General features: G+C 40.5%; 1 protein-coding gene across 1 annotated transcript; it reads left to right on the forward strand.

The window, feature by feature from the left end:
• The first annotated feature begins 538 nt into the window (after positions 1–538).
• Positions 539–24,030, forward strand: PLEKHA8 (pleckstrin homology domain containing A8). The gene is made up of 14 exons (XM_009288642.1): positions 539–593; positions 2,493–2,609; positions 3,303–3,458; positions 5,452–5,576; positions 7,031–7,189; positions 8,119–8,159; positions 8,868–9,025; positions 11,655–11,814; positions 12,228–12,313; positions 12,977–13,035; positions 14,334–14,464; positions 14,893–14,963; positions 17,189–17,250; positions 18,143–24,030. Exons 1-14 carry the CDS (start codon positions 539–541, stop codon positions 18,338–18,340), a joined length of 1,578 nt encoding a protein of 525 aa, XP_009286917.1. The 3' UTR covers positions 18,341–24,030.
• The last annotated feature ends 305 nt before the right edge of the window (positions 24,031–24,335 follow it).

Raw genomic sequence — 24,335 nt, forward strand, 5'->3', positions numbered from 1 at the left:
ATGTGAAGCTCCTGTAACTGAAGATTGTGTCCCTGTTGCACTGCCCATGATTTGTCAGCCACACTATTTTTAGCTGGTTGTTTAGGATAACCTTCCCATGGCTGCTGACTCAGTGTCAGTGAGTACCAGGTGGTTAGTGCATCTTCTGACAGAACCTTGCTGCGATTTTTTTTTCAAATTGGTTTCCTTTTACAAAAATGTATTTTTATTAGTGTAACAATTCTGTTCTGAAAATATATGCTGTCCTAGTTAACAATTGCCTATCATAGTCTTTTTAATTAATATCTAATAAAGAAGAGTTAGGTTCTGCAAAGGAAGTCAGATAATTGCTGCTTCCCCCTCAAAGAAAAGACCCAGAACCAAAAACCCCAACCAAACAAAAACCTCAACAAACTATATTGACTCATAACATATTTTTAACCAGCCTCCAAAGTGATGGAGGCAGAGTGCTTTGTATGTTGGCTAATTGATTGCACAGCCTTTGATTGATGGGATGCAATTTGGTTGAGCATCAGCTGCAATTGTAAGCTGTAGGACCATGGCTGAAATGATTCATGTGCAGCAGCAGGATCTCCAGACTGAATTAGAGGCTTGTATTGACTGTGGCGCTGTGCATTATTTAAAGGATTGGTTCTGTGCCATTGAGTGTCTGAAGCAATTAACTGCTTCTCTCTGCTAAACAATCACCTCCTTTTTTTGTGAGTTCCTCCGCATCAATAGTGACTTTTAGGATAGTTTCTTTATTTTGGTGGCAAGACAAATAAAAATCAGTCTTGCTGTTTTCTTTTTTTTTTTATTCTCATCTTGTGATTTTTTCCCCTTCGTATAAAATAAAGAAGTCTTGAGAATACTTTGGCATTTATAATGTTTTTATATTCTTCTAGGAAATAATGGAAGAGCTCTGGAAGACTGTGAAAAAGGATTTATGTTTAATTTGTTTTCCAGCCACTCCCAAGGTTCAGCAATCTATAGACCAGGTTGGCCCAGATGCCGTGGTGTTGCATGTTTAAAAAAACAACCAAACAAAAAAACCCGAACCATACTCCTACTATTATTTTTTTTATCTCATTCTTGTGATTTTTTCCCCTTCATATAAAATAAAGAAGTCTTGAGAATACTTTGGCATTTATAATGTTTTTATATTCTTCTAGGAAATAATGGAAGAGCTCTGGAAGACTGTGAAAAAGGATTTATGTTTAATTTGTTTTCCAGCCACTCCCAAGGTTCAGCAATCTATAGACCAGGTTGGCCCAGATGCCGTGGTGTTGCATGTTTAAAAAAACAACCAAACAAAAAAACCCGAACCATACTCCTACTATTAGCCTGTGGCTTTAGGACTTTCTAACCTTAAACTGAGTTGGGCTTGGCTTCAGCAGTAGCTGAAGGAATCGATCGCTAGCTGGTAAGGAGCAGTCATTCCTCCAACGTGATATCGGTTCAAGGCCAGCCTGGGCTCCTGCAGCGCCATGCTGGTTGGCAGAGCCCCAGTGCAGGGGACAGCAGAAATGAGGCCCCTCTGCAAAAATGCGTAGGAGCCATGTGGCCCACATGGTCTTGTCAAAGTGTTTTTCCCAGAGATGGTTTGCCAGCACAGGGTGGGAGCTTCGGTATCTTGCTCCATGGGTCCTGGCCCGGGAAGCTGGTTGCAGCTCAGTAATGAAAGCTGCTTTCCTCCAGTGACATTGCTGCCTCATTTCTTCTTAAGTTAATGAGCTTGTAGTTTTTAATTAGACAAAAATGATGGCTGTCATGTCTTGTTTGTTTATATCTTTTCATACTGCTGTAGTACTTCCAAAAGAAGAAAACAAAAGGGGTAATTTACTTCTGAAGTCGGGCAGCAGGATCGGCAAAAGTGTACCCAGAAATATTGGTTTTGGTCTAGCCTGGTGTTTTGGTTATTCTCTGGGAAGGTATCCAGACTATTTTTATGTGGGCAGCATGGGAGTTTCAAGAGCTATTGAGAACTGCTTCATTGGAAGATGGTGTTCAGAAATTAACACATCCGCCTCTGTCCCCTCCTTCACTTGATTTTTAGGAGTTTCTTGCCCATTGCTTTTCAAGGCAATTCGGCTAGCCCTTCCCACAAGGGAGGAAGACATGTAAGGCAAGACAGCTGGGGTGGCTTTTGGAAAGAGTGAAGAGGTGGGTTGAGGAATGATGGAAGGAATTGAGGGGTGATGAACTGAAAAGATGGTTTTGGAAGAGAGAGTGAGTCAGTGATGCCGTGTTAGCAAAACTACTGAAAATGACATATGGCATCTCAGGAACATACTTTGTGGTCCAGCTGCCTGCAGAAAGGACGTGTAGCTGCCAGCAAGCAGGGGTTGTGGTGTACAACATCCAGGCCTGCCCACAAATCTTACTACTTCAAAGGGTTTAATTTTCCAGGGGGAAATGAGAATCTTTGGGGCCTTATTTGCAGCGAGTCCTGAATGAGAGGTGGTGGAATTGCAGGGAGAGAAGTAACTGAGAAATGCAGTTTTGTTTTGCAGGCTGGCAGCCTCGATGGTTTCTTCTCTGTGGTGGCATCCTGTCCTATTATGACTCTCAGGAAGATGCCTGGAAGGGTTGTAAGGGAAGCATCCAAATGGCTGTGTGTGAAATTCAAGGTAACTAAGATACAGCAACACTCAGCTGCGCAGAATTTGTCCAATAATGCTGCAATCAAGATGAGATTTCAGATCACAAGAGCTATTTGGCAGCTTGATTTCTTTGGTATACATTTAGTATATATAGTAACTCAGTAACTTGATCTATATGCCAGTTTTTGTTCTATAGTGTTTTGAAAATGTTAAGAGAGCTGCAAGCCTCTAATATAATGGGTATTCTACATGCAGGTGAGTCACTGTTTTTCATGAGCCATGGTGGAACATCACACAGGCTCAAATGACTCTTCATAAACAGAAAGCTGAAGCTAGAAATATGAATAATAAACTTCAGTACTCGGTCTGCTCACTCATGTTGGATTACTTGCCACATCTTTGAGGTTCAGTTATGGGCTGGAAACCTGAAAGAGAGGCTTGCCAGAAGAGGATGCCCTTTCCATGAAGACTCCCAGATGATACTGTGCTGATCACAAAACTGCCTGTCATAGCCTTTTGTCCCACAGCTGTACACGTGTGTGTCCTGTCTATTCCCTAACTTAGAAGAGAAGTCATAAAATGTCAACAGGGGAAGTTTGGGGCTGTAGATTCCTCCTCTTTCATTACTGTTTGACCTGCCACCTAACATATCTGTATGGAGGATATTCAGTTGGGCTGGGAAGTGCTGAGGGACTGATCTGAAATCTATGTTGCTTCCAGTTCATCCTGCAGATAACACACGAATGGACCTGATCATCCCAGGGGAACAATACTTCTATCTGAAGGCAAGAAATGCAGTTGAAAGGCAGAAATGGCTCGTTGCGCTAGGAACTGCCAAAGCCTGTCTGACCGACAGCAGGACACAGAAAGAAAAAGGCAAGAACATCCTTTCGCTGGCACATACTGTTTGCTTTTTATTTCCCCATCCTTGCCCTAGTAGATGTACACACAAAGATGACAAAACCCATGCCTGAACTGTGTGTCCAACCTGTGCTTCAAGTCTTTGGTACCGCTAAAAGCCAAGCCATGTGGGACCTCTAGCTAGAAATCTCAGGTGTTAACTATCAGTGCAGGGATTTGAAAACTTTGGCTTTTCCTTAAAATATACTATGTATAAATCATTTGAAAACCGTGTGCTGATGGTTCTGTAAGTGCAAGGATTGAGTAGCTCCTTGGCTGTGGGTCACTGGGATGCAGACTGTGCATGGAGGTAAGACCCCCACCTTGTGCAGCTGTCTTAGTATGATGACCCAGCCTCTCATACCAGTGTCTCTTGAGCTTTGGAGTTCCTCAGACCCTTTCCTTCCATGTTCTAACTGGGCTGTCTTGTGCACTTCAAGAATCCCTTGGCAATTAAAATAAAGGTTTGCAATTGGTTTTAAATGTGCATACTAGTATTCGGAAACTGAAATCTGATCGTGGTCAGGCTATGAAAATTAATTCACTTACCTCTTTGCTTTCACCAATGTCACTTTCACCCCAGTGAAAACCCCTCTTGCTTACAAGCGTGGTGTTATCCATGAGTCAGTGTGAGACCTCATGCTTTAACCTTGTGTAACCTCAGCACAATGACTATGCAGAAGATGGGAAAACAGCAAATTATTGTTAATATATCAGTGATCCTGAGCAAATGCAGGTGGGTTGGGCACTTCCTTTCCCTGAGGTGAGGAATCGCTTCTCCTCAGCCTTATGTGCATCTTCACCAGGCTTTGCATCTACCGGTTCAAACCGAGTCAGAACCAAGCAGAAGATGCTACTGCAGGGTCCTACACAAAGTGGGAATCTGATACGCAGTGCCTGGAAGCACAACAAAGTTATATCTATAAACTGACATACAGTAGCACAGGGTGAAAAGCTACTGATGTGTTTGCAGAACTAAACCTTGTTAGTCTTATTAACAGACAAATTAATTTATTTTGTAGTTCTGGGACTCTAATGTCAAAAAATTACTTCTGAAAAATCTCAGACTGACTGTTAGTCATATCTGGATTAGTCTGCTCAGTTCTGCACTCTTCAGTACAAGAAACATATGGACATACTGGAGTGAGTCCAGCAAAGGGCCACTAAGATGATTAAAGGAAATATCTGGTGGGAGAGCATAAAAAAGATGGAGCCAGACTCTTCTCAGTGAATGGACAAGAGGAAATGGGCATAAATTTAAATACAAGCAACTCCATTGAGACATAAGCAAAAATGTTTGTATTGTGAGGATGAGGGAGCACTGAAACAGGTTGTGTTTCAACCTGAGGTTTTTCAACCTCCTCCACAGGGAGGTTGTGAAGTCTCCATCCTTGGCAATGTTCAAAACCTGACTAGACATGGCCCTGAGCAACGTGGTCTGGCTGACCCTGCTTTGAACAGGGGAGTAGGACTAGCTGGTTTCCAGAGGTTCCTTCCAACCTCAACCATTCTATGATTCAAGGATATATATTAAATTAATCCCTTCGTGTTGGACAGGATGCGTCTTTTGCCTCCAGTGTTTTCTACCCAAACCCTGATCTTTTAATTCGTGGTGTAATTGTTTGCATCTTAAACTACTTAGTGAAAACAAAAAATATGATATGTAGGGGTTTCATCCTATTTAAAAGGCCCATTAAGGTCAAGTGTTGTATACTTGCTTTTTCTCTGTGTCCTAAGTCTAGGAACATACTGTTCCTGTCTACGATGGCAAATAATGAAACAGTATTTTACCTGTCACGAGCATAATTTATGGCCAATCCAGCTCATCTTTTTGAGTCGATAGAAACTGTTTTGAAATAAGGAAGTATTGATTGAATTAGATTGGATAATACTATTTCAGCAACTTTCCAAAATCATATACTGCAAGATGGATACAATAAATTTAACTCTTCTTTTGTTTCACTTTCAGAGTTCACTGAAAACACAGAAGCCTTGAAGACTAAAATGTCTGAACTTAGACTGTACTGTAACCTTCTTGTTCAGCAAGTGCATAAAACAAAGGAAGCCAGCATTTCTGGTGTGTCAGAACCAGAGGTACAGCTCTATTTTTGGTGTAGACCACATCTGTAAAGTCTTGAGCATTGTGAATTCTTCTGGTTAGCCAATGTAGTATTCATTCACAGTTACTTAATATTGCACCCTCTTTCTGCAGAGAACCTGTGGGAAATAACGTGCCCACACAACAGTTCTTGTTTAAATGGAGTAATACTGTATTGTTGCAAATAACTTTCCCTGTGTTGGGGTAGCCAGTAGTGAGATGAGATATGATACCTGTGTTCTAGATAATAACATCTCTGTAGGTGGTCATGTGTATATAGTGGATCAAAAAAGCAAAAGATTTTTTATAAAAAGATAACTTGCAGGAAGCGCACATTTGTCTGCCCCTGAGTCATTAATATCCTGCTCAGTAAAACACTTCTGTTCTCAACCAAAACCCTTAAAAGGTCAAGAGACAATGCAGACCACAAAAAAGCAAAACTGCTAGAAAGAACTGCCTGATTAGCCTCACTTAAGTTAAAGTTTCAAACCTTGCAAATCTTCCTGACCAAAGAAGCCTCATTTAAGAGGAATCTCGTAATGACAGTGATCTGCCCCTTGCTTTGAGAGAGAAACGTGTGAAGAGGAATGCACATCACTTGCTTGAGAAGCGGGTATGGAGTTGCAGGATGCCTCCCACTGGAGAGATGGGTCCTCAGGTGCAGGACAGACAGGCAAAACACTTGAAGGTTAATCATTTGTATGTCCAAACCATCTCTGTAAAGATACCTGATAAACTGTTTATGGTGAATTAACAGACAGTGCAGAAGCATGATGTTGTAAGTGTATAAATGACTAAAAGGCACTGTTAGAACTTGCAGCTCACAGGTGTTGACAACAAACAAGTAATGTGGTGTTTATCCAGCTCACAGTTCATGCTTCTGGGGGAAAACTCGCTTTTCCTGAACTTATTGGTATTTAAATGGAAAGATTTATTGCTAAAAGCATTTCAGCATCAATAACTGCACTTTGCAGAGATGAAGAGTGTTGTGGCAATGTGATACTTCATTCTGCCTGTTTTTCAATTGCAGTAATTTTTTGTTCATGGGATTTTTGAAATTATTATCTGCAGCTCATTCTGTATCTATTTAATTTGTTTACTTTTCATTTCTCCTGGCAGTGGTGTCTTCTGGAATGCCGTTGTTGAATACATCAAGGCTTAGTATTTAATACACTTTTAACACCGGAGATAAGTAACTAAGAGGCATTGCTTTTAAAATGCAAGCATACTGAGCTTGTTGTGGTGGGAGACTGACAAGAGTGGTAATGCTGTGAGGGGACATAGCCCCAGTAATATGTGATGCCAGTTCTCTGAGCAGCTGACACATTGCATTTTAATTCATGTTAAACAGAAATCATGACTGTAGCAGTTCTGGGCTTTGTAGACGCTAGTTGCTCCAAGTTGATCTTCTGTGGTGAGTCCATGTCTTCCAATTGATTTCTTCCCACAGAGCGGGATTGATATGGGAGCTCTGTTAAAATCAACCTGTGACACCTTCCTGAAGACTCTTGAAGAATGTATGCAGATTGCAAATACTGCCTTCACTTCTGAGTTATTGCATCAGACCCCGCCTGGGTCCCCACATTTAGCAGTTCTCAGAACGAACAAGGTAACGGCCGGTATCCTTTTCTCTCAGTCTTGGCATGGATGGTAAGGTGCCCTTTTGTAAAGTAGCATTTGTAGAAGTAGGGAATGCATTTTTACCCATATGGTAGCTAGTAGTCCTCCGCTGGACATACTCTGCTATTTCTTATGGTTTGCAAATGAGGCAGAGCCATTTTTTACTAAGCAGTGACCAATATCTTAACTTTTAATGATAGGTGAAAGCATTAAGCATTAACTTTCAGGGCCTGATCCAGCTGCAGACAGTGATGTTTCAAAAAACACCTGGCTGTGTGACAAGTTGGTCCACTGTGGGAGCTCTCAGCAATTATTACTCTTCTAAGCTACTGCAGCATTGGATCTGTGGTAATACGCCAACAGGAGCTGATGAGCTTATCTTTTTAATGACAAGGGCACTTTCTTGAATCCTGGATGCACAACTACATACGCAAAACTGGAGCATCTCTGGCAAACAGCAGATTAAGGTACATGTAGGAAGGTAGATGTGTCACTGCATCTGGGAAGTGAGATTACGTTACCATACCTGGTATCTGGCCTCATGTTTCTTCTGGTTTTTCATAATTTTTTTCTTAAGTGAAGAAAACATCATTGCAAAGAAAACTCACTGCCTTGTTTCTTTTCCACATGCTGTATGGTCTCTCACTTGGCACTTGCTAGCTAGCTTCTGAAAGAAGTCTCCTGGTTTTCTTTTTTTTTTTGTCTTTTTTCTTTTCAATATTTTAATGCTGTAATAAAGTAGCACCTTTTTCGCGTTTGTCTGTATACTGCCTCCAGGTCAGAGAATTAGTGAGCATATGCTTAGCTTTTCAGCTTTTTTGCTGACTCCAGCTTGGGTTTAATAAAATGTGGAGTTTGAGAAGCATGATACAGTCTTCTTGCTTTAAAGAATATTCCCCCTCCCCACTTATCTTACAGATAAAGCACTCTGTCTTGTCCAGTCACACCTCAATGGAAAGGTATAATAAAAGTCTTTACCGTCAGTCTCTTTCTAATCTGTTTTTGGTAGTGTCTGTTCTTTCAATATTTTTACTCTAATATTACTAGTACTGGATGCAGGCAGAATTGTATTGCTCTGAGCTGCATACTTGGAAGCAGACACAGCAAAAGGGAGCTGGCTCACCTCACTTCATGTCTCTTCTTTATCAGCCCTTTCCCTTTTATTTTTCTCAGCCATCCACTTGATGACTTACTGGTCAGTCACCAGCCAGCTCTCTCCCACTTCAGTGCTCTTTCCTGCATCTTAGGTTCCACTCCATAAGCTCATAAAATTGTTGATGGAGAGCAGGCTATGATTTGTGGAGTAGATGTCAAGGGTATATATTTTAAAGTATTAATGAGGGGATATTCTTTTAGCTACAATACCTGCCTGTGATTTTCTTTTTTGTAATAAATTGTATTTTTTTGATTATATCTCTTTTTAATAAAGGTCATTGTAAATATATTCAAACTCTGCAAACTGAGGTTGAACTGTTAATCCTACTTGCTGCAAAGAGCTGGCTGGTTCCTTCTGTTATTTTAGACAAGTTCTTTTGCTCAGAGCAGCCTGTGACAGCCTATAATTTCTGTCAACTCTTTTTCTCTTACCGTTATTTGTGTGTTTTCACAGGAGGAAGCTTACCAAGCAATGTTTTATACACTAACCATTATTCTTTCCCTTTCTTCAGGCAGATGGAATTAAACTCCTGTGAAAATGGCTCTGTAAAAGCAGAAATTAACCATCAAGAGCAAACCCTTTTTAAAAGTCTGGAATGTTTAAACCTGGAAACAAATGAGGGGGGCAGTGATGTTTCTGTTGAAGATCACACAGCAGATGATTTGGCAGGTAAATGCACTGTCTTTTATCCAGAATCGTTACTCTTTAACTGTAAACGGAGGGAGGTGTAGGCTGCCTGTGAGAGTGCTGATACTGTGCTTCCCAGGAGAGGGAATGTCAGTGTATTTCAGTCTGATATCTGCCTGTTGTCAAGTCTTCCCAGCATAACTCCTGCCCTTGTTGATAGCTAACTTGGGACTGAATGGGGAAGGAAGTTTACAGTTCTTTTTTGGACAAGTGGAGGCTCCTCTAGATGCTGATTGACGTGCATAACAATACAGCCTGGCAGAGCTTTGGCTCGTCTTGCACTGTGAACAGACACGTTATTCCCAGAGGCCCTCCGCTGGGAATGCCAGCACCTCTGCTAGTATGTAGGGCTGCACTGTCAGAAGGAGACCATTGAATCTTTGTGTGTCTGTCTTGGAGGGATTGACCTTGTAGTCGCTCTTGATTGCTCTAACGAATCTTTATGGAAAATTAACACTTTTTCTGCAACTAAGAGTATACTAGTATACTAGTATACTAGTAGTATACTAGTATACTACTTATTTCTTCCATTACCTTAGCAATAGCATAAAGCACTTTATTTCTTCCATTACCTTAGCAATAGCATGAAACTTAGATTTGTGCGTGACTTCAGTAAAACACTGTCGAACTAATTCAGTATAAAATTCCATCCAACATAGCTATATTGTTAAGGGCTGCTGAACTTAATTTGGGTAAGTCTATACAAGTAACTTATGATTTCTGCTCGTCCTGTTGAACGGACTGTATCGTTCTCGAACAGTAGCTTTCTATGCCTGGCCATTCTTCCAAAACATACATATGCAGTCAGTGAATCAGCTGAAGTTTTTAAGCCCAAGTTAATGAACATGGTGATTTTGCTCTTACATGGGTTCTCTTTGGAATTTTTCCCATTTCTGTAACTGGTGTTGTGTAGTGTGGTAAGTCCCTGCAGAATAACATGCATGTGTCACCATTTAGCGTAATACCTCAAGAATACAGTGCTAAAGCAAGGAGATCAAACTAGTGCAAGTCACATTGTCGGTATCATTTAGCTACTGAGGTTGTTCCTGTGCAAAAAAGAGAAAAGCCTATCCCCTTTTGGGTATGCACATCTGAGTTGCGGAGTTTTGCTGGCAGTACGGGATGGGCTGACCCAGCCAGCCTGGGGCTCTGTCTCGCTGATGGCTGTATTTGGGTGCTCCCTGTGAGCCCAGGAGCTCTGCCCTGTCTCAGATACTCTTCCCTCCCTCTCCCCTCTATTAAGAACAGTCAATCTTTAAAAACACTCAAGCATTTAAGTCCCATAAGAAATTTCTGTTTGTCATTTAGTGCTTACAGTGTTTGAGTTTGAAGTTTCAGAGGACCCCAGGCTTTATGCATGGCACTCCTGTGGAGTCACTGTGGACTCAGGCTGTTTCTCTACTCACCATTCCATGTGTCTTGGTGAAGGACAGATCAGTGACATCCCTCAAACTCTAGTTCCTTAGCAGAGTCACTTTGTGAGTAAGGCATGGTCAGTGATCGCTGAGGCCATTTTTTTCTGCCCTGAGGAGCACGGCTAAAGTCTTGTTGCTGGGTGTGAGTGATTCTTTTTTCCCCCAGCACCAGGCTTATTTAGTGGTTCTGCAAGTAATAGGGAAAGCTGCAAGTTTGTTTTCAGGCTTCGCTCAGAGGAAGATAGTTCCTTGCAGTTGGATCCCTTCATCCAGAAGCTCAGTTCCACTTCAGGTCTATAAATCCTCACTGGCCTTTGAAAGTATTCCTTTCCTGGAGAGACATGTTCCCTGAGAAATTTTGGATGTTAGTGTGACAGTGTGGCAGCAAGACGTGTTGCGGCCATGGCCTGTGCGCTGCAGATGCTGTGAATATATCACTTTTGCTTCGTGACTTGTTCTCTGCTCTTCTCCGTGAGGTCAGAAGGTCTTACCATGCATGGGATGTGACCTTTCTTTGGGTGTCTAAGACTTTGTCTTCCTTCGGAGGTGTTCGTGTAGTGCTGTTTATTTGAAACAGACGCGCTTGACCCCAAAGAAGAAATAAAACAGACCACAGTGGGGAAGAGGCAACTGGATCTTTTTCTGGGAAACTTTAAAGATATTCATACAAATCGGGGAGAACATAGCAGCCTTTGATATCATAGCAGTACCCGTCTAAGCAGCCAGTTTACTTATCAGAAGGAGCAAACAAGTCACTATTATTCTTTTGCTTTTGAAAATGAACTGTGCTCTTTTATCAGCACTGGGGAAGTTACAGCATGTGAGAAGTAATCTTTCTTTGAAGGAGATGAGTCTACTCCCTGCTGCACCCAATCATTTCTTCAACGCTCTTCTCTCATATTGCTGTCCTTGCTGAGGATGTGTGGGCTCACCTGCATTGGAGCCTGGTGCTTGGTCTGTTTGATTAAAATAAATGGGGAGGGGACAGGTTGAAATGTGGTCTGAGCACCTGACAGCAGGGGAACTGTGATGAGAGTCATGGTGTTGGCAGGGAAAGCTTTTAAACTTGTATGATACAGATATCCAAGTGCCTTCCTTCAAATAGGATGTGTCTTAAGGAACAGGAGTAACAATATGGGTCTGTGGCTGTTTTCTTTTTCTAGTTTTGTTTTTCTTCTGTTTCCTATAAATGCAAGGCATTAAAGAAGATGGAGAGAACAAGCTGCAAGCTGTAGAAAGCTTTGATGCCCACAAGCTGCTGCAGTCGGAAACAAATTCTTTAAGTGGATTGACTCTGTGTGAGGAAGACAGAAATGAAAATGATTCTCCTACCTTCTTCAGTGTCATGAGCAATAGGTAGTATATGTTGCAGGTGTAAATTACAAGGATTATTGAAACTTTAAGCCCTTAATTGACTCATTTTTAAGTCTGTTCTGTCTGTGAAGAGTTGTATTTGCTGAGATTGTTTAACAAGATTGCATACAGCACAGTAATTGGAGAAGATATTCTTTGTAGAATTGGCTGTACAGAGTAGAGTGGGAGGTTTTTTCCTTGGTTATAATTACAGGCCTTGCTTGCACGCCACCAAATGTGTATTTTCTGCAGTCATTTACTTTAACCTAGTGAAACAAAACCCATGTTGGTGGTTCCATGTCTATAAATTTCACCTCTATGCAAGTGAAGTGGGCATGAAATGTAATTTTGTCTTCAGAATTTGCACAAAAGGACTTGTTAAGGTAACAATCTTTTCCGCTTGTCCTGGACACCAGGTTCAGTGATATTGAACTTCGGGAGGAGGAGGGCATACCAACAGAAGAGTTTCTGGAGTCATGTTATGCAATTGTGCCCGTTCTGGGTAAGCAGCTCTTTCTTTTCATGCCACGGGTGCATCTAACTCCTTTTGACTGCTGCTAGCTGCGAGAAAAGGTGGAGCGGTTGGTTTGGAAAATTTGTTTCTTTGCTAAAGTGATATAGAAATAGTTCCTATCAGCAGAATCAATTTGACTGGTACCAGAAGATGTTTCTTACTCTTTTCCTTTGTAGAGGATCCACTGTTGTTTAGATGGGACCCATGTATAAGCTGTCTGGAAATCTATGGGTATATCTGGAACAGCAATTTCCTGCCCTCAAAAGAACAGCGTGAAATGCCTTGACTGTCTAATACTGCTGACAGCACACTATCAGCTGTACTAGCTATTGCTGCTGTTCGATTTTTCCAAAGACTTCTACCTCCAGCTAGTGAAGTCCCCCACCTGCTTGGCCCTTGAATCTAACAGTAGATGTGGGGACCCTGTAAGCATGCACCCTTTAGAAGACTTCCAAATTGTATGTCGGTGTATTGTAACACTTGGACCAACTGGGGTGGATTGGTTCTACACCAAAGACAGACTTTGGTTTACGTCATTCATTTAGAAGGATTGTTAAGAGAGCAAATTAAATTAATTGTTACTAATACACGAGGACTGGAAAAAGACACAATTTTAAAATATGGCTGCCTTTTTTTTTTTTCTTCCCCTAGACAAACTGGGACCAACTGTTTTTGCTCCTGTTAAAATGGATTTTGTAGGTAATATCAAGGTAACAGCTTATTTCTAACACTGATTTTTTTTTTTTTTTTTAAACAAAATATCTATTTTAGGTACTAAAGCTCAAGAATCTTTATTGTAGAAGTCAATACTGGAAGGCTATTTAATATTTGATAATGTTACCATCTGTCAGATCAGAATGCTGAAATGCCCCTAATTCTGTTCTTTACGGTACATGCTGCGTTTAATAAATCCAGCTGTTGTGCACAAACTTATAAAATATGTGATTGACTGCCAAGTAAAACATCTGTTACACCTAATGAATATGACTTTGATTCTGAGCTGAATAGGTTGTAAGTCATGATGCGATGGTAGCAATATTGACTTTAGACTGTAAAACAAGTGGGGGGAAAAAACCCCGTTCCTCAAACAAGTAGGAGCAAATTAGTGCGTTAAGAAGGAGCTTCACAGCAGGTTGGGGCAGACCCTGCAGCTTCGGTTCTCGTTCTAACAGTCCTTCCAGCTTCAAGTCTGAAAAGGTTTGAAGTGCTACTTATGAGACAAGATGTATTCATAGTGAGACTTTTCATAGCTTTTCTTTCAAGGAAAAAAAAGAAAAGCAAATATATCTCCTGAGTGTATAAGGAACATTGCATACATTCAGATTTGTTTGGTGCAAAGTAAGGCAGATATGCACTTATCTTGCTGAAGATAGCCACTGAAAGACTGAAAATAGCAAGGGGGAAGAATGCTATTTAAAAGAAAAAAAAGTTAATATTTATTGTCAAGTGATAGGCAGCTGCTCCTTTAATGTAGAAGATGACTCTGTTCAACTGCCTCGTGTATTTTCTCTTTTATTTTTGTGAGGAGTTGTGTGTAACAAACTTTGGAATAAATTAAAAAGCTTAAGCATGCCGATGACTGCTAAGTGTAATTGAGAATTTGAAGCTTAGCAGTTGTCAGAAGGTAATCTTGCTTATACTTGAAGCTTGGGACAAATGGGACTTTGCTTGGAGAGCAGGTTGAGTTAACTCCTTCCCACCGGTGTGGAAGATGCCATGTGAACCTAAAGCATTTTGTCGGACAGAAATGGTAGGTTCCACGTAAATCTTTGAGATGCTTTTTTTCGGTTGTGTTAGCCAGATGGCTAGCCAGATGTGTCTGGGGTTGTGCCCTGGGAAGGCGTGCCCAGTGTGGCAGGCCAGCTGTGCCCGTGAGAATTGTGTGATATGGTTGGGGATCTGTGGAATCCCTTTGCAGGGAAGAGTCCTGATAAATAGGTGGTGTTTATAGGACAGGGCACTGTTTCGTCTTAAAAGCCTAAAGCTTTGCCTCTTGTTTTTTCTCCAGAAAATAAACCAGAAATTTATAACCAACAAAGAAGAGTTTGATACCCTTCAGAAGATAGTGCTCCATGAAGTGAATGCCGGCGTAGCACAAGTTAGAAACTCTGCTACGGAGGCTCTCCTGTGGCTGAAAAGGTAACAGCCTCGTATCTACTTACACTATGAACTGCTAAGGTGGAATGAGGGGCCTTTCACCAGTGCAAGCTTATGTACATGGAGCAAACCGGTTACTTTCCACAGGCTCCATCAATCCAAACTGGCTAGGTTCAAGATTAATGTGTTGTCTGTGGTTGTATCGCTGCAATGTTGCCAAAAGGCCTGAAAAAACAATCACAGGCAACCTTTTTTCCCATAAAAGTGAAGTTACAGTGAATGATGGATCCTGCTGCTAGGAGAGGCTGGAGGAGGTGGCTGCATTTTTTTTATTCAGATTGAAAATGGCACCTTAATTCTGAGTTTTATTGCACATCTGAGTTGTATTGCAACTTTGGGGGCTTTGTTATACTTTGGGTTACTTTGTTATAAACATGTTTTCTTTTTATTTTGTGGATTCACCCTGACAGAGGCTTAAAGTTCTTGAAAGGGTTTTTGATGGAAGTGAAGAATGGAGAAAAGAATATCCAAACAGCTCTAAGTAAGTGCCAGTTGCTTTATTCTTCGTGTGCTTCTGAATTTACATACTTGGCTATTTTCCTCCTTGTTTAGAACCTGTGTTTTCTTCTGTGACTAATGATGCAAGTAATCTCCAAGACATAACTTTTTTTAAAATCGCAGTTTTTGAAAATGGCTGTCTTCAGGCAGATTACTAGATAACTGGTCAATATTGATTTAACAGCAGATAAAGATTCCTTTAATTGGCATATTTTTGGCAGGGAAGACAGTCATATCTTAGGGAAAAAAGTGCTTTGTCTCATTCCATTTTCTCTACTGGTTTGCAGCGAGAGCGCTCCCAAATTTGTAGTTGCTCTTGTGTTATTTTTTTAGTTCCTTGTGAGATTGGCCATCACTCTTTGAAATCACCTCTTTGCCAGTATGGCTGTGAATTGCCTGTATCAGTTAGAAGGGAGTTTGTAACAGAAAAGAAGGAATTTTTTCCAAGTACACAATTTCTGACACTTACCTAGTCAGGCTAGTACCCACAGCAAATATAAAACAAAATACAAACCCCTCTTAAACTTGGCTTGGTTATTCCTGAGTAAGACCCTCTCTATATGCATGCAGTCTAATGTTATGATAATCCTTTAAAACAGCTTTAAAACAGCTTTTTTTAAAGCTTGCTTTTTTTTAGCCTCTTTTAAACAGCTAAGCAGTCATCCTATAGGATTAGTAAAACGAAGTACTACACCGAAGTACGTAAGCAGCTCTTGGAAGTGGGACTGTAAATACACTGCTACCAGATGTGGATGTTAAACACCACAGAAAGTCAAGGCACTTATTTGACCTTCTGAGTCTCAAGGCTTCAGCACTGAATTACTTCTTGAATTGCTCTGTGTCCGGAGCAGAGCCATGCTGCTGTTTTTTTTTCTCACTTCTTCCTTCCCTTTCTCCCCCTGAAAAGCTCTTCCATATCTGTTATCACCAGTGCAGCTTTGGTTTACTGTTACAGTTTCTTATTTAGGAGTTACTGTGCTATTTGAATCTCAAGTAAAGATGGAGTATATATTCTCTTTCTACAATCTCAATTATCAAGCTAATGAAATGAAAATAAAAAATGGAATATCCAACAGTTCTTTTGATCTTCTGAGGAACAAACAGCTTTCTAAAGGGATTTGTCTTTACTTGGGTTTTAAATCTAAGCAAACTTCTCAACTTCTGGTGTTTTTAATGTCCCCTATATTTGCTGATAAGGCAGAGAATAGACTTGTCAGTCCTGTTTGCTACACAATACTCTTTTTCTCCTTATTTCATTGCATTTATTACTGTATGCGTTTCTCATAGATTCTCACTCCTACTGTAAAGATAGAAAAGCTGCATTCCCCTGTCATTAGACTGATAGATGAGGAGTACTTCATATTACAGCAAAACTTGTGGCTGTGTTTTACTGACTTTTTACACTCTTCCAATAATAACTGTCTGCAGTCTTTTGAGAAAATATCCTAAAGCAGCAAAATATAAGAGGTTCTCTTTCTTCAAGGTGAACAGCTTGGGGAAAGTATAATACAATGTCAGATACTTAAAAATTCAACTGAAGGACAAGGATGTGAAATGACGACAGTGACAAACTACAACTGGGGAAATATAGCTCAAAGTGTTTGGCTTGGTATATAGAAAGCTTTGTTTATGAAAGTGGAGCTGTCTAGGAACATAACAAGTTGTCAGGGGCACTCACAATAGAGATCCTGAGGATTATTTTAATAAGGGCCTGGTGCTTTTTGTTCCAATGACTCTTGAAACTTGACCCTCGGATGTAAAGAGAGAGTTCTTGGTGAATGCCTGAACTAACCACCTCAATTGAGGCTGGTTAACCATCAGGTTGCAGGATTGTTTCACCCCGTATATTATTTTCTCAGACTTGCACTGAACTGAGAACTAGATAGTAGAAGAAGCGTTAGTTATGAAGCACAGCTAGTCAAATAAAAATTACATTTGCCTTTCTGTCTGTTAGAACACTTACTTGCCGTGGATGAGTTGAAGGAGATTTGACAGTAGAGCTGAGACCCCAATGCAGAAATCCCAAATCTGTCATCTCCTTTCAGTCATAACTTTGGTGCGTAGAAACAGCCATTATTTGCATCCAGCGGCAAGAATATATCCTTAAATAGTTGTTTCTAAGCTCTAAGTTCTCTTCGTGATACAAACTTAAAACTACCATACATCTATCTCTTAATTGATTTTTTTTTTCCCCCTTCTTCCTTTAAGACAATGCTTATGGAAAGACATTACGGCAGCACCATGGTTGGGTTGTCCGCGGGGTCTTTGCGGTAAGTATTGGTTGCTGACAGAGCTGGGGGTCTTGTTAATATGACCTTATGTTGTGTATAATTAATAAACCATGTTAAAATTGTAAGCATGAAAATGAATAGATTCCCTTGTCAGACCTTATTTTCCGTGTGAGGATTGTGGCTATCACTATGTTCAGTAGTGGAACCTGCTTTCTGGAGCCAAAACAGATGGATCACGCTTGCATGCACATTTTTTTCATTATGTGTTTTTCAGCACAGTCTTGCAGGACTATTAAATGAAGAAATGAGGGTCTCAGGTTGCTTTTTTGAGGATTGATCTGTCTTTGGATGTGAGCATTCAAGAAGGGTTAGTGCAGAATGTGTCAGGGAATTGAAGTAGAATATATTGGCTAGAGGAAATTGTTTCTTTTTGTCCAGTCTGGCAGCTCCCCCTCGTGTCTGTCACTGGAAATTATCACTAAAATTATAAAACAAAAAAGAGGAGCCTCATCCAGGCAATCATGACGGAGACTTTGACTGGGAGAAACAGAAATGTTGGGGAAAGCTTTATAAAGAGTGTTTTGAGAATGGGACTTAAATGTTGAAGTGGGTGACACTGGGTTGGGAGCTTCCCTAACAAACTGTACTTTATCTGGGGTTTGTACTTAATTCACTTCCTAAAAATCAGACCTCTCTGAAGATGTCTTAAACTGGGGATATATATAGAGATAATAATAAAAAAAAATATTTTATATATATACATTAGCCTCCCTGTCAGTTAAAAATCTTAACATATGCATGTACACATAAATACATTAAAGCTATGCAATCTAAGTGCAAAGAGGGATGTCTCAGAAGTTTTTCGTGGCTTTAGTTTGGTTTCTTTTCCTGTTCTGTTTTGCAAATCTAAAAGCTTTGGTTCCTCTCCCAGTTAGCTTTAAGGGCAGCTCCAACGTACGAAGACTTTGTGGCAGTTCTTTCTGTAGAGGAGTGTGATCCTCAGGAAGAAACATTTTACAAAGGAATGCAGAGGGACCTCAACATTTACTTACCAGCCATGGAAAAGCAGCTAAATATCTTGGACACTCTCTATGAAGTACATGGTTTGGAGTCAGATGAGGTGGTATGACTACAGCAAGACCATGTCTTAAAACTTCAGGGACTGTGTCTGTTAACAAAGATTTTCTTTCATTTCTTTTTTTTAGACATCGTTTCTGTTCATTGTATCTTTTCAGGTGGGAAGGGTGTTGTGAGTGTTTTTGGGGAAGGGTATGTATGATTTTTATTCTTTTTTGTTAATGCTTGTTTTGTGTTTAAATGCAGAGGTACTGTTTCTCTTTGGGTCATAACTATGTCTGTGATGAATGTTTTTGACTGTTTCTCTCCTGCCTGTGCACTCCCTCTTCTCTTCACCTCATAAAAGTAACAGAGCAGAATTTGGCCTTTGCTCCCGTACCTCAGGAGAGAGCCACACGTGCAGCGGAGCGGTTGGGATGTCAAGATGGAGCCCAGGCAGGTGCTGCTGGCTCTGGCTCTCCCATGCCCTGTGCCCACTCCCTGCGACAGTGTAGGAGGACAGAGGTAGTGAGAGTTATTGTTACTCTGGTAACAGAAGAGAAGGTCAGTTAAATGCCACCTTATAAGGTACGTGGTGCATTTGTCCCTTAATTTGGGTTGAAGCTTTTTAATGCAGCACCTCCCCAAATATTACAGAGGTCTTCATCACAAGCATATGTGGTTGGTGGTCTGAGCTTCCCCAGGAACCAGCCTTTGGAACTGCGGGTCGTGTTCCCTGACCAGCTCCCAGTATGTGCCATGTTCTCCCTGTCAGCTCCTGCCAGTGGGTCACAAGAAATTTGCTGGCACAGACGGGCAGAGGTAATTGCAACAGTGCTTTACACAAGCAATTGAAGATCATGTCCATCATCCTGGTTCATTAAGGTTTTGGTGGATTTTTCTATTTTGGGTTTAGGGTTTTCTTAAATTCACACAAAAACGTAATACTTGCTTTTAAATTGAATACAGCTAGCAGTTTAAAAAGCAGATTTTATTAAAATCCTTCCTAGGCTGCCATTATGGGCAGAGGCTTCATGAAAGTGGACATGAAATGAGTAAAGCGTAGGAGAAGTTAGAATTTGTCACGGAGCCACTACCCATTGGGCCAATTACAAACCTGAAAATCTGAAATGATGTAGAAGTGACTGGAAATTAAGAAAGTAAGATTTGCCCTTTTTCCCGTTTTGCTGATACAGTTAAAAATGTGCTCCTTAACACTGCTGCTATTAAAAATAATAAAGAAGTCCTTTTAGCTAGATACAGTTAAGGACAAAATTCCTAGCTGTGTTGATGACTAGAAGGCTGTCTGTGAATTACTGACTGCCCATTCAAGGCATAAATGGGTCTCTCAGTGGTGACCTAGGGCTTCAGATGGCTTTGTGCAAAGAGTTGAGTTGTGTGCAGGAGGAGAGAAGACTGTGCTAATGAGGTACTTAGAATTAGTAAATCTTCATAAATACAGGAGAAGTTTCAGTGTCACCATACTCACAGGAGAAGTACTGGCTTTTGCTAAGCTAAAAACCATGTTGTCAGTAAAATGAATGTACTGCAGGCCTGCTGCCCGGCATCACTCTGTGATGGGAGCCTCTCTGCACACCGTATACTTGATCCTTTCTAAAGAGCCTAGCATTGCGAGCTTTAAGAAAAGCATATGATGCTTGAAGAAAAGACCAAACATCACACTTAGTGTATAAAGCAAAATACCAGAACTGTAATTAGGCATTTAAACAGTGTGTCTTGTTCCTGTCATCTTCTCTGAGGTGTGCCTATCTGTAGTTCCTACATCCTTCCAAAGGGAATCAGAAGGATGTGGGGGTTTTAGTTTTTTGGTTTTTCTTAAATTAAGTAGTATATATTTATGCCTGAGTACAAAGTCAAAACTTTTGACCAAAGCTCCATTCAATTATTTCACTACTCGCAGTGCTAAAAATGAAGCAAAGAGCCTTTGGGATTTGGCTGTCTGCTTCTTCTAAGCATAAATGCAAAGAAACCACCCCTGCAGCAGAACAACCAACCCTCCACCCTGTGTGGTTTCCTCAGGGTTTTTGGCTATTATGTGGGAAACTTTGCTGTAATAGTTCTTAGCTGAATGCTCTGGGGAGGTAATGGAGACCACATTTCCACAAAATATCAGCTGGGTTATGGAGAGAGCAGGAAGAGATCCCTTTTCTCTAGAAATTAACTGTGAGATCATGATGAAAATTGGCTTCCCTTTTTGCTCTAAGCTTTTCCAGTAGCAAGAAACGGTATTCAGCACTTAAAGTCTTGGAGATATTTTTGGGTTTTCTGTTTGTTTTGTTTTGTTTTTTAACTAGCGGGAGAACCACTGGTTTGTTAGTAGTGCATCAGACTCAACGTTTGATGCAAGAAATAAGGAGGCTTTATTTTGTAAGCAGAGAACTTAACAGCTTCATTGGGCCATTAGCTTCAGCAATTACTAACTTCTACCGTTCTTTCTTCTAACAAATAGACAGTGGTCCACATTGCATATCCTCTAATCAGCGTGGCACCCTGCCTCAGAGCAGGCTTTCTTGTCTTGCTCTTCTCTGTAAAGTTGGTATTTCTGAGAATGTTCTTAGGAGACCATGGCTTCAGGAGACCCCTGTGTGCTTGTTGTTAAATAGGGGACTTGTAGAGAAGGAATTGAGCAAGGTCTCCTCGCCTTCAAAACTTGTACTTCACCATGCACTGCTCTTGCAGGGCATTGAGCATTTCTAAGACGAACAAATGATGTCTTTCCAGTCTTTTCCACCACTGAGAAAGAAACCCATGCAGCATGTTGCAGAGCCGAACTCCAAGTTACACCTCTAAGGATGCAATGGACCAGATGAGCAAGTGGAAGCAAATACTCTGCTAGACAATTCACTTCTTTCTTTTCACAGCTTGTGATGTCAGTTTGGCAAGCAGAGAGGATTGCTTTTGATTTTAATAATTGTCGAGAACAAGCAACTAAGTTTTGGCCTTCAAATTTAGAATTGAAGACAAGGTCGGTGTTTTCTATTTGATTTGTTTGGTTCGTTGATTGGTTAGGGTTGTTTTGGTTTTTTTAATGGCTGACATTTATGAACAACTGACCTGCATACTGGTAGAGGTCCATATGACTCTCAGATAACAGCACCCTTGCTCTGTATACTTTACATGAACTGCTTTGGTTTCTTAAACTGCACTAGTCTGAAGTTTTGCGTCCCTTTCCTTTAGAAACGCTTTCGGCCGTTTCCTTCAATGTCTAACAGTTGCATATTCTCAGGGATTTTACTTAGCCATGGCAAAACACGAGTAATCACAGCCTTACCCTAGGGCAGTAAGGCTGCTTTTTGTGAAATTGGTATAGCTGAGCGTAGAACTCTGATACAGCATATGACACTGACAGTGTCTATCCAGTGCGCATCCTTGCTGAGACATGGTAAATCCCAAAGCAATCTTATAGAAGTGCTATCTAGTACTAAACAATGGCAGTCAGCATATTTGAATAGAGATCGTACACACATCTTTGTAATACAGTGCCGTTGGCGTTAGAGCAGAGCTCTCAAATAATTTCAGTCAAGTTCTGCTTAGCAATGGGAGGCTTTTATTTATTTTATTTATTTTTTTGTTACTTTTTTAAAACAAACTATGTTCTGGAGCCCCCTCTGCTATTTTAAGACACCATACTCAGTTGCATATTGAAGTTCTGTGACATTACAGTTGTAGAATATGAACTGGATACTCAAGTGCTTTAGTGTAAACTTAAGGAGTCATTGAAACATCCCATCTTGACACTGTTGTAATATGGGTCTCCCTTTAACAGATGCACTTAAAGTTAAGGGCCATATACCTTCACTTACAAGCTTTTTGTAAAGCATCATCAGGCTTTAGGTTACAGCTGTTTGCTTTAAAAATGTTTCATAGTTTGAAAAGTGTCACTTGGTTTGCTTCACGTATAAAAAGTATGCCCAAAATGTGCTCCAGTTGTTTGCAGCATGCAGGCAAAGGGGTGTGGACCATTCTAGAAAACAGTGTTATGTATGTCCATATGCTGGACCTTCTAACCATTTCTTTACATTATCAATTCAGCTTTTGTGAAAAGCTTTAGGGAACCCTAAAATGCCTTTTAGACACCAGAAAAGATCATTAGCACGTTCCTATCTGGCTGTCTTTCCCTCTTCCCCCACCTGGTGACCACCCCTTCCTTGCCTTCCATTCCTCAACTTCTTTGCTGCCAGATTGTTGCTGTCAAGTTGAAGTATCTCTCCATAAGAGTGCAAAGCAGGAAGTTTTGTAAATGATAAAAATGTAAACTTGGAAAATCAGACCTGAATTATTTGGCAGGGACAAAACCTACAGTCAGATGGAGAATGTGCTGCTTTTCTCCGAAGTTTCTCCCTGGTTTGACATATTTTGCCAGGAAAACCACACCACCTTGAACTTTTAATTTCACCAATGAAATTTAAATTGGGACACTTCAGACTTGGCAGTTCTACCTCTTACGAGTGAAAGCACAGGGATTTTTTTTTTTTTTTAATTGACTTATTTCTGTTCTCTTGCCTGCATAGAACAGATAACAAAAAGAGAAGGGGGGCAAGAATAACTGAACTTATGCCTCTCTGCTAACCTCTGTAGCCCCTTGGTGAACAAACCCTGCAAACTACTGCATGCTCCAAGCAATATAAAATCACCCTCGTGCAGAAGGGGTTTCATAGCGCACTTACTGGCTCTGAGCAAGCCCAGACAGTAGCTGATCCTGCTCACAGTTCACTTGAGGATTTAAGCACTTGCTTTAAAGTTAGAACATAGGCATATGCTTCACTTAAACACACGCTCACCCTCCCACTGGCATGCACTTCTTCAAAATGTGGCCTTTGGCTATCATTTTTAATATCCCTTTCTTGGTATACTATTTCTCCTCCCCAAAGACTCCAGATGTGCTAAAGGGGTATTTTTAATATATGAAACTTCCTTGTTTTCATATCCTGATTTTTGCTTAACACTAAGTTTGTTTGCTTTATTTTGTATTGCAGCATTCAGGGGGTCCAAAACTTATTCTTTAATTCCTTTATTTAAAGCCATCTTGAAAGTTTGAGATTTATGTCTACTTGAAACTAAACAAGAAAATTGCATTCCAGAATATGGTGACTAAACTGAAAACCAAAGCAGCTTGCTTTTGTGCTTTCCTTTCCTATTTTCTTTCTTTTTTTCAAGCCAATTTTGAGCATACTTTTTATCAATGTCAAGCTGAGCTTACTGCAAGCCTTACTTGTACATACTAAAATATATTACATACATACTGAAATACATTTAAAGATGAAGAGAAGGTATATTGCCTCAAACTTTAAATTTACTTAATTCTAAGGGCTTGTTCATGCCCCCAAAATCACCTCTTCCAGTGTAAGCATTACACAAATTGTGCTGTCATAAGCAGTTCAGTCTTGAAATACTTTGGAGTTTCCAGTCTGCATCATCTCTCAAATCATACAGCATCTGTCTCTTTTCTTTTGGAGCATTGTTAAGACCTTTGTCAGACTTTTATATTATTTCATTATAATAAACTTATTTTAAATAAGCATGTTTTAAAATCTCGCTTTCTCCTTGCATGCATTTTGTTTCTTTTATTACAATAGAGGGCCTAAAGTGCTCTTCAGGACTGCATCTGTTCTAGGTACTGTGTGAACAGTCGAAAACAGTATGTTTCTGGTTCATAGAAACTACCTGTATGTATCTTTGTATGAAGAATGTTAACACACATGGAGCCTGTTTTGATTACGAGAATAAAAGCTCTGTCTGGCATATGGTTGTGGGTCCTTGGCCAGTGTAAATACATGAAGGCTGTAGTTACAAAAGCCAGCCTGTCAGTGTGAGAGGAATTTGTGTTTTAAGACTGCATGTATTATTATGGCCTTCTTTTGCCTGGATTTGAATGTCTTCTCTAGAAGTTTCTGAAGTCTTTGAAATCCCTGTGTGGTCATCTTGAGATGCAGATCAAGACTAGTGGTCCTTACTTAACATGGGTGTAACATCTCCCTCCCCCCCCCCGCCTTTTCTTTCTCTCTCTCTGTATAAACACAGAGTGGACGTGCGAGCAGATCTATGAT

Source organism: Aptenodytes forsteri, unplaced genomic scaffold, assembly GCF_000699145.1.
Source record: "Aptenodytes forsteri isolate BGI_AS27 unplaced genomic scaffold, ASM69914v1 Scaffold9, whole genome shotgun sequence".
Taxonomy (NCBI): domain Eukaryota; kingdom Metazoa; phylum Chordata; class Aves; order Sphenisciformes; family Spheniscidae; genus Aptenodytes; species Aptenodytes forsteri.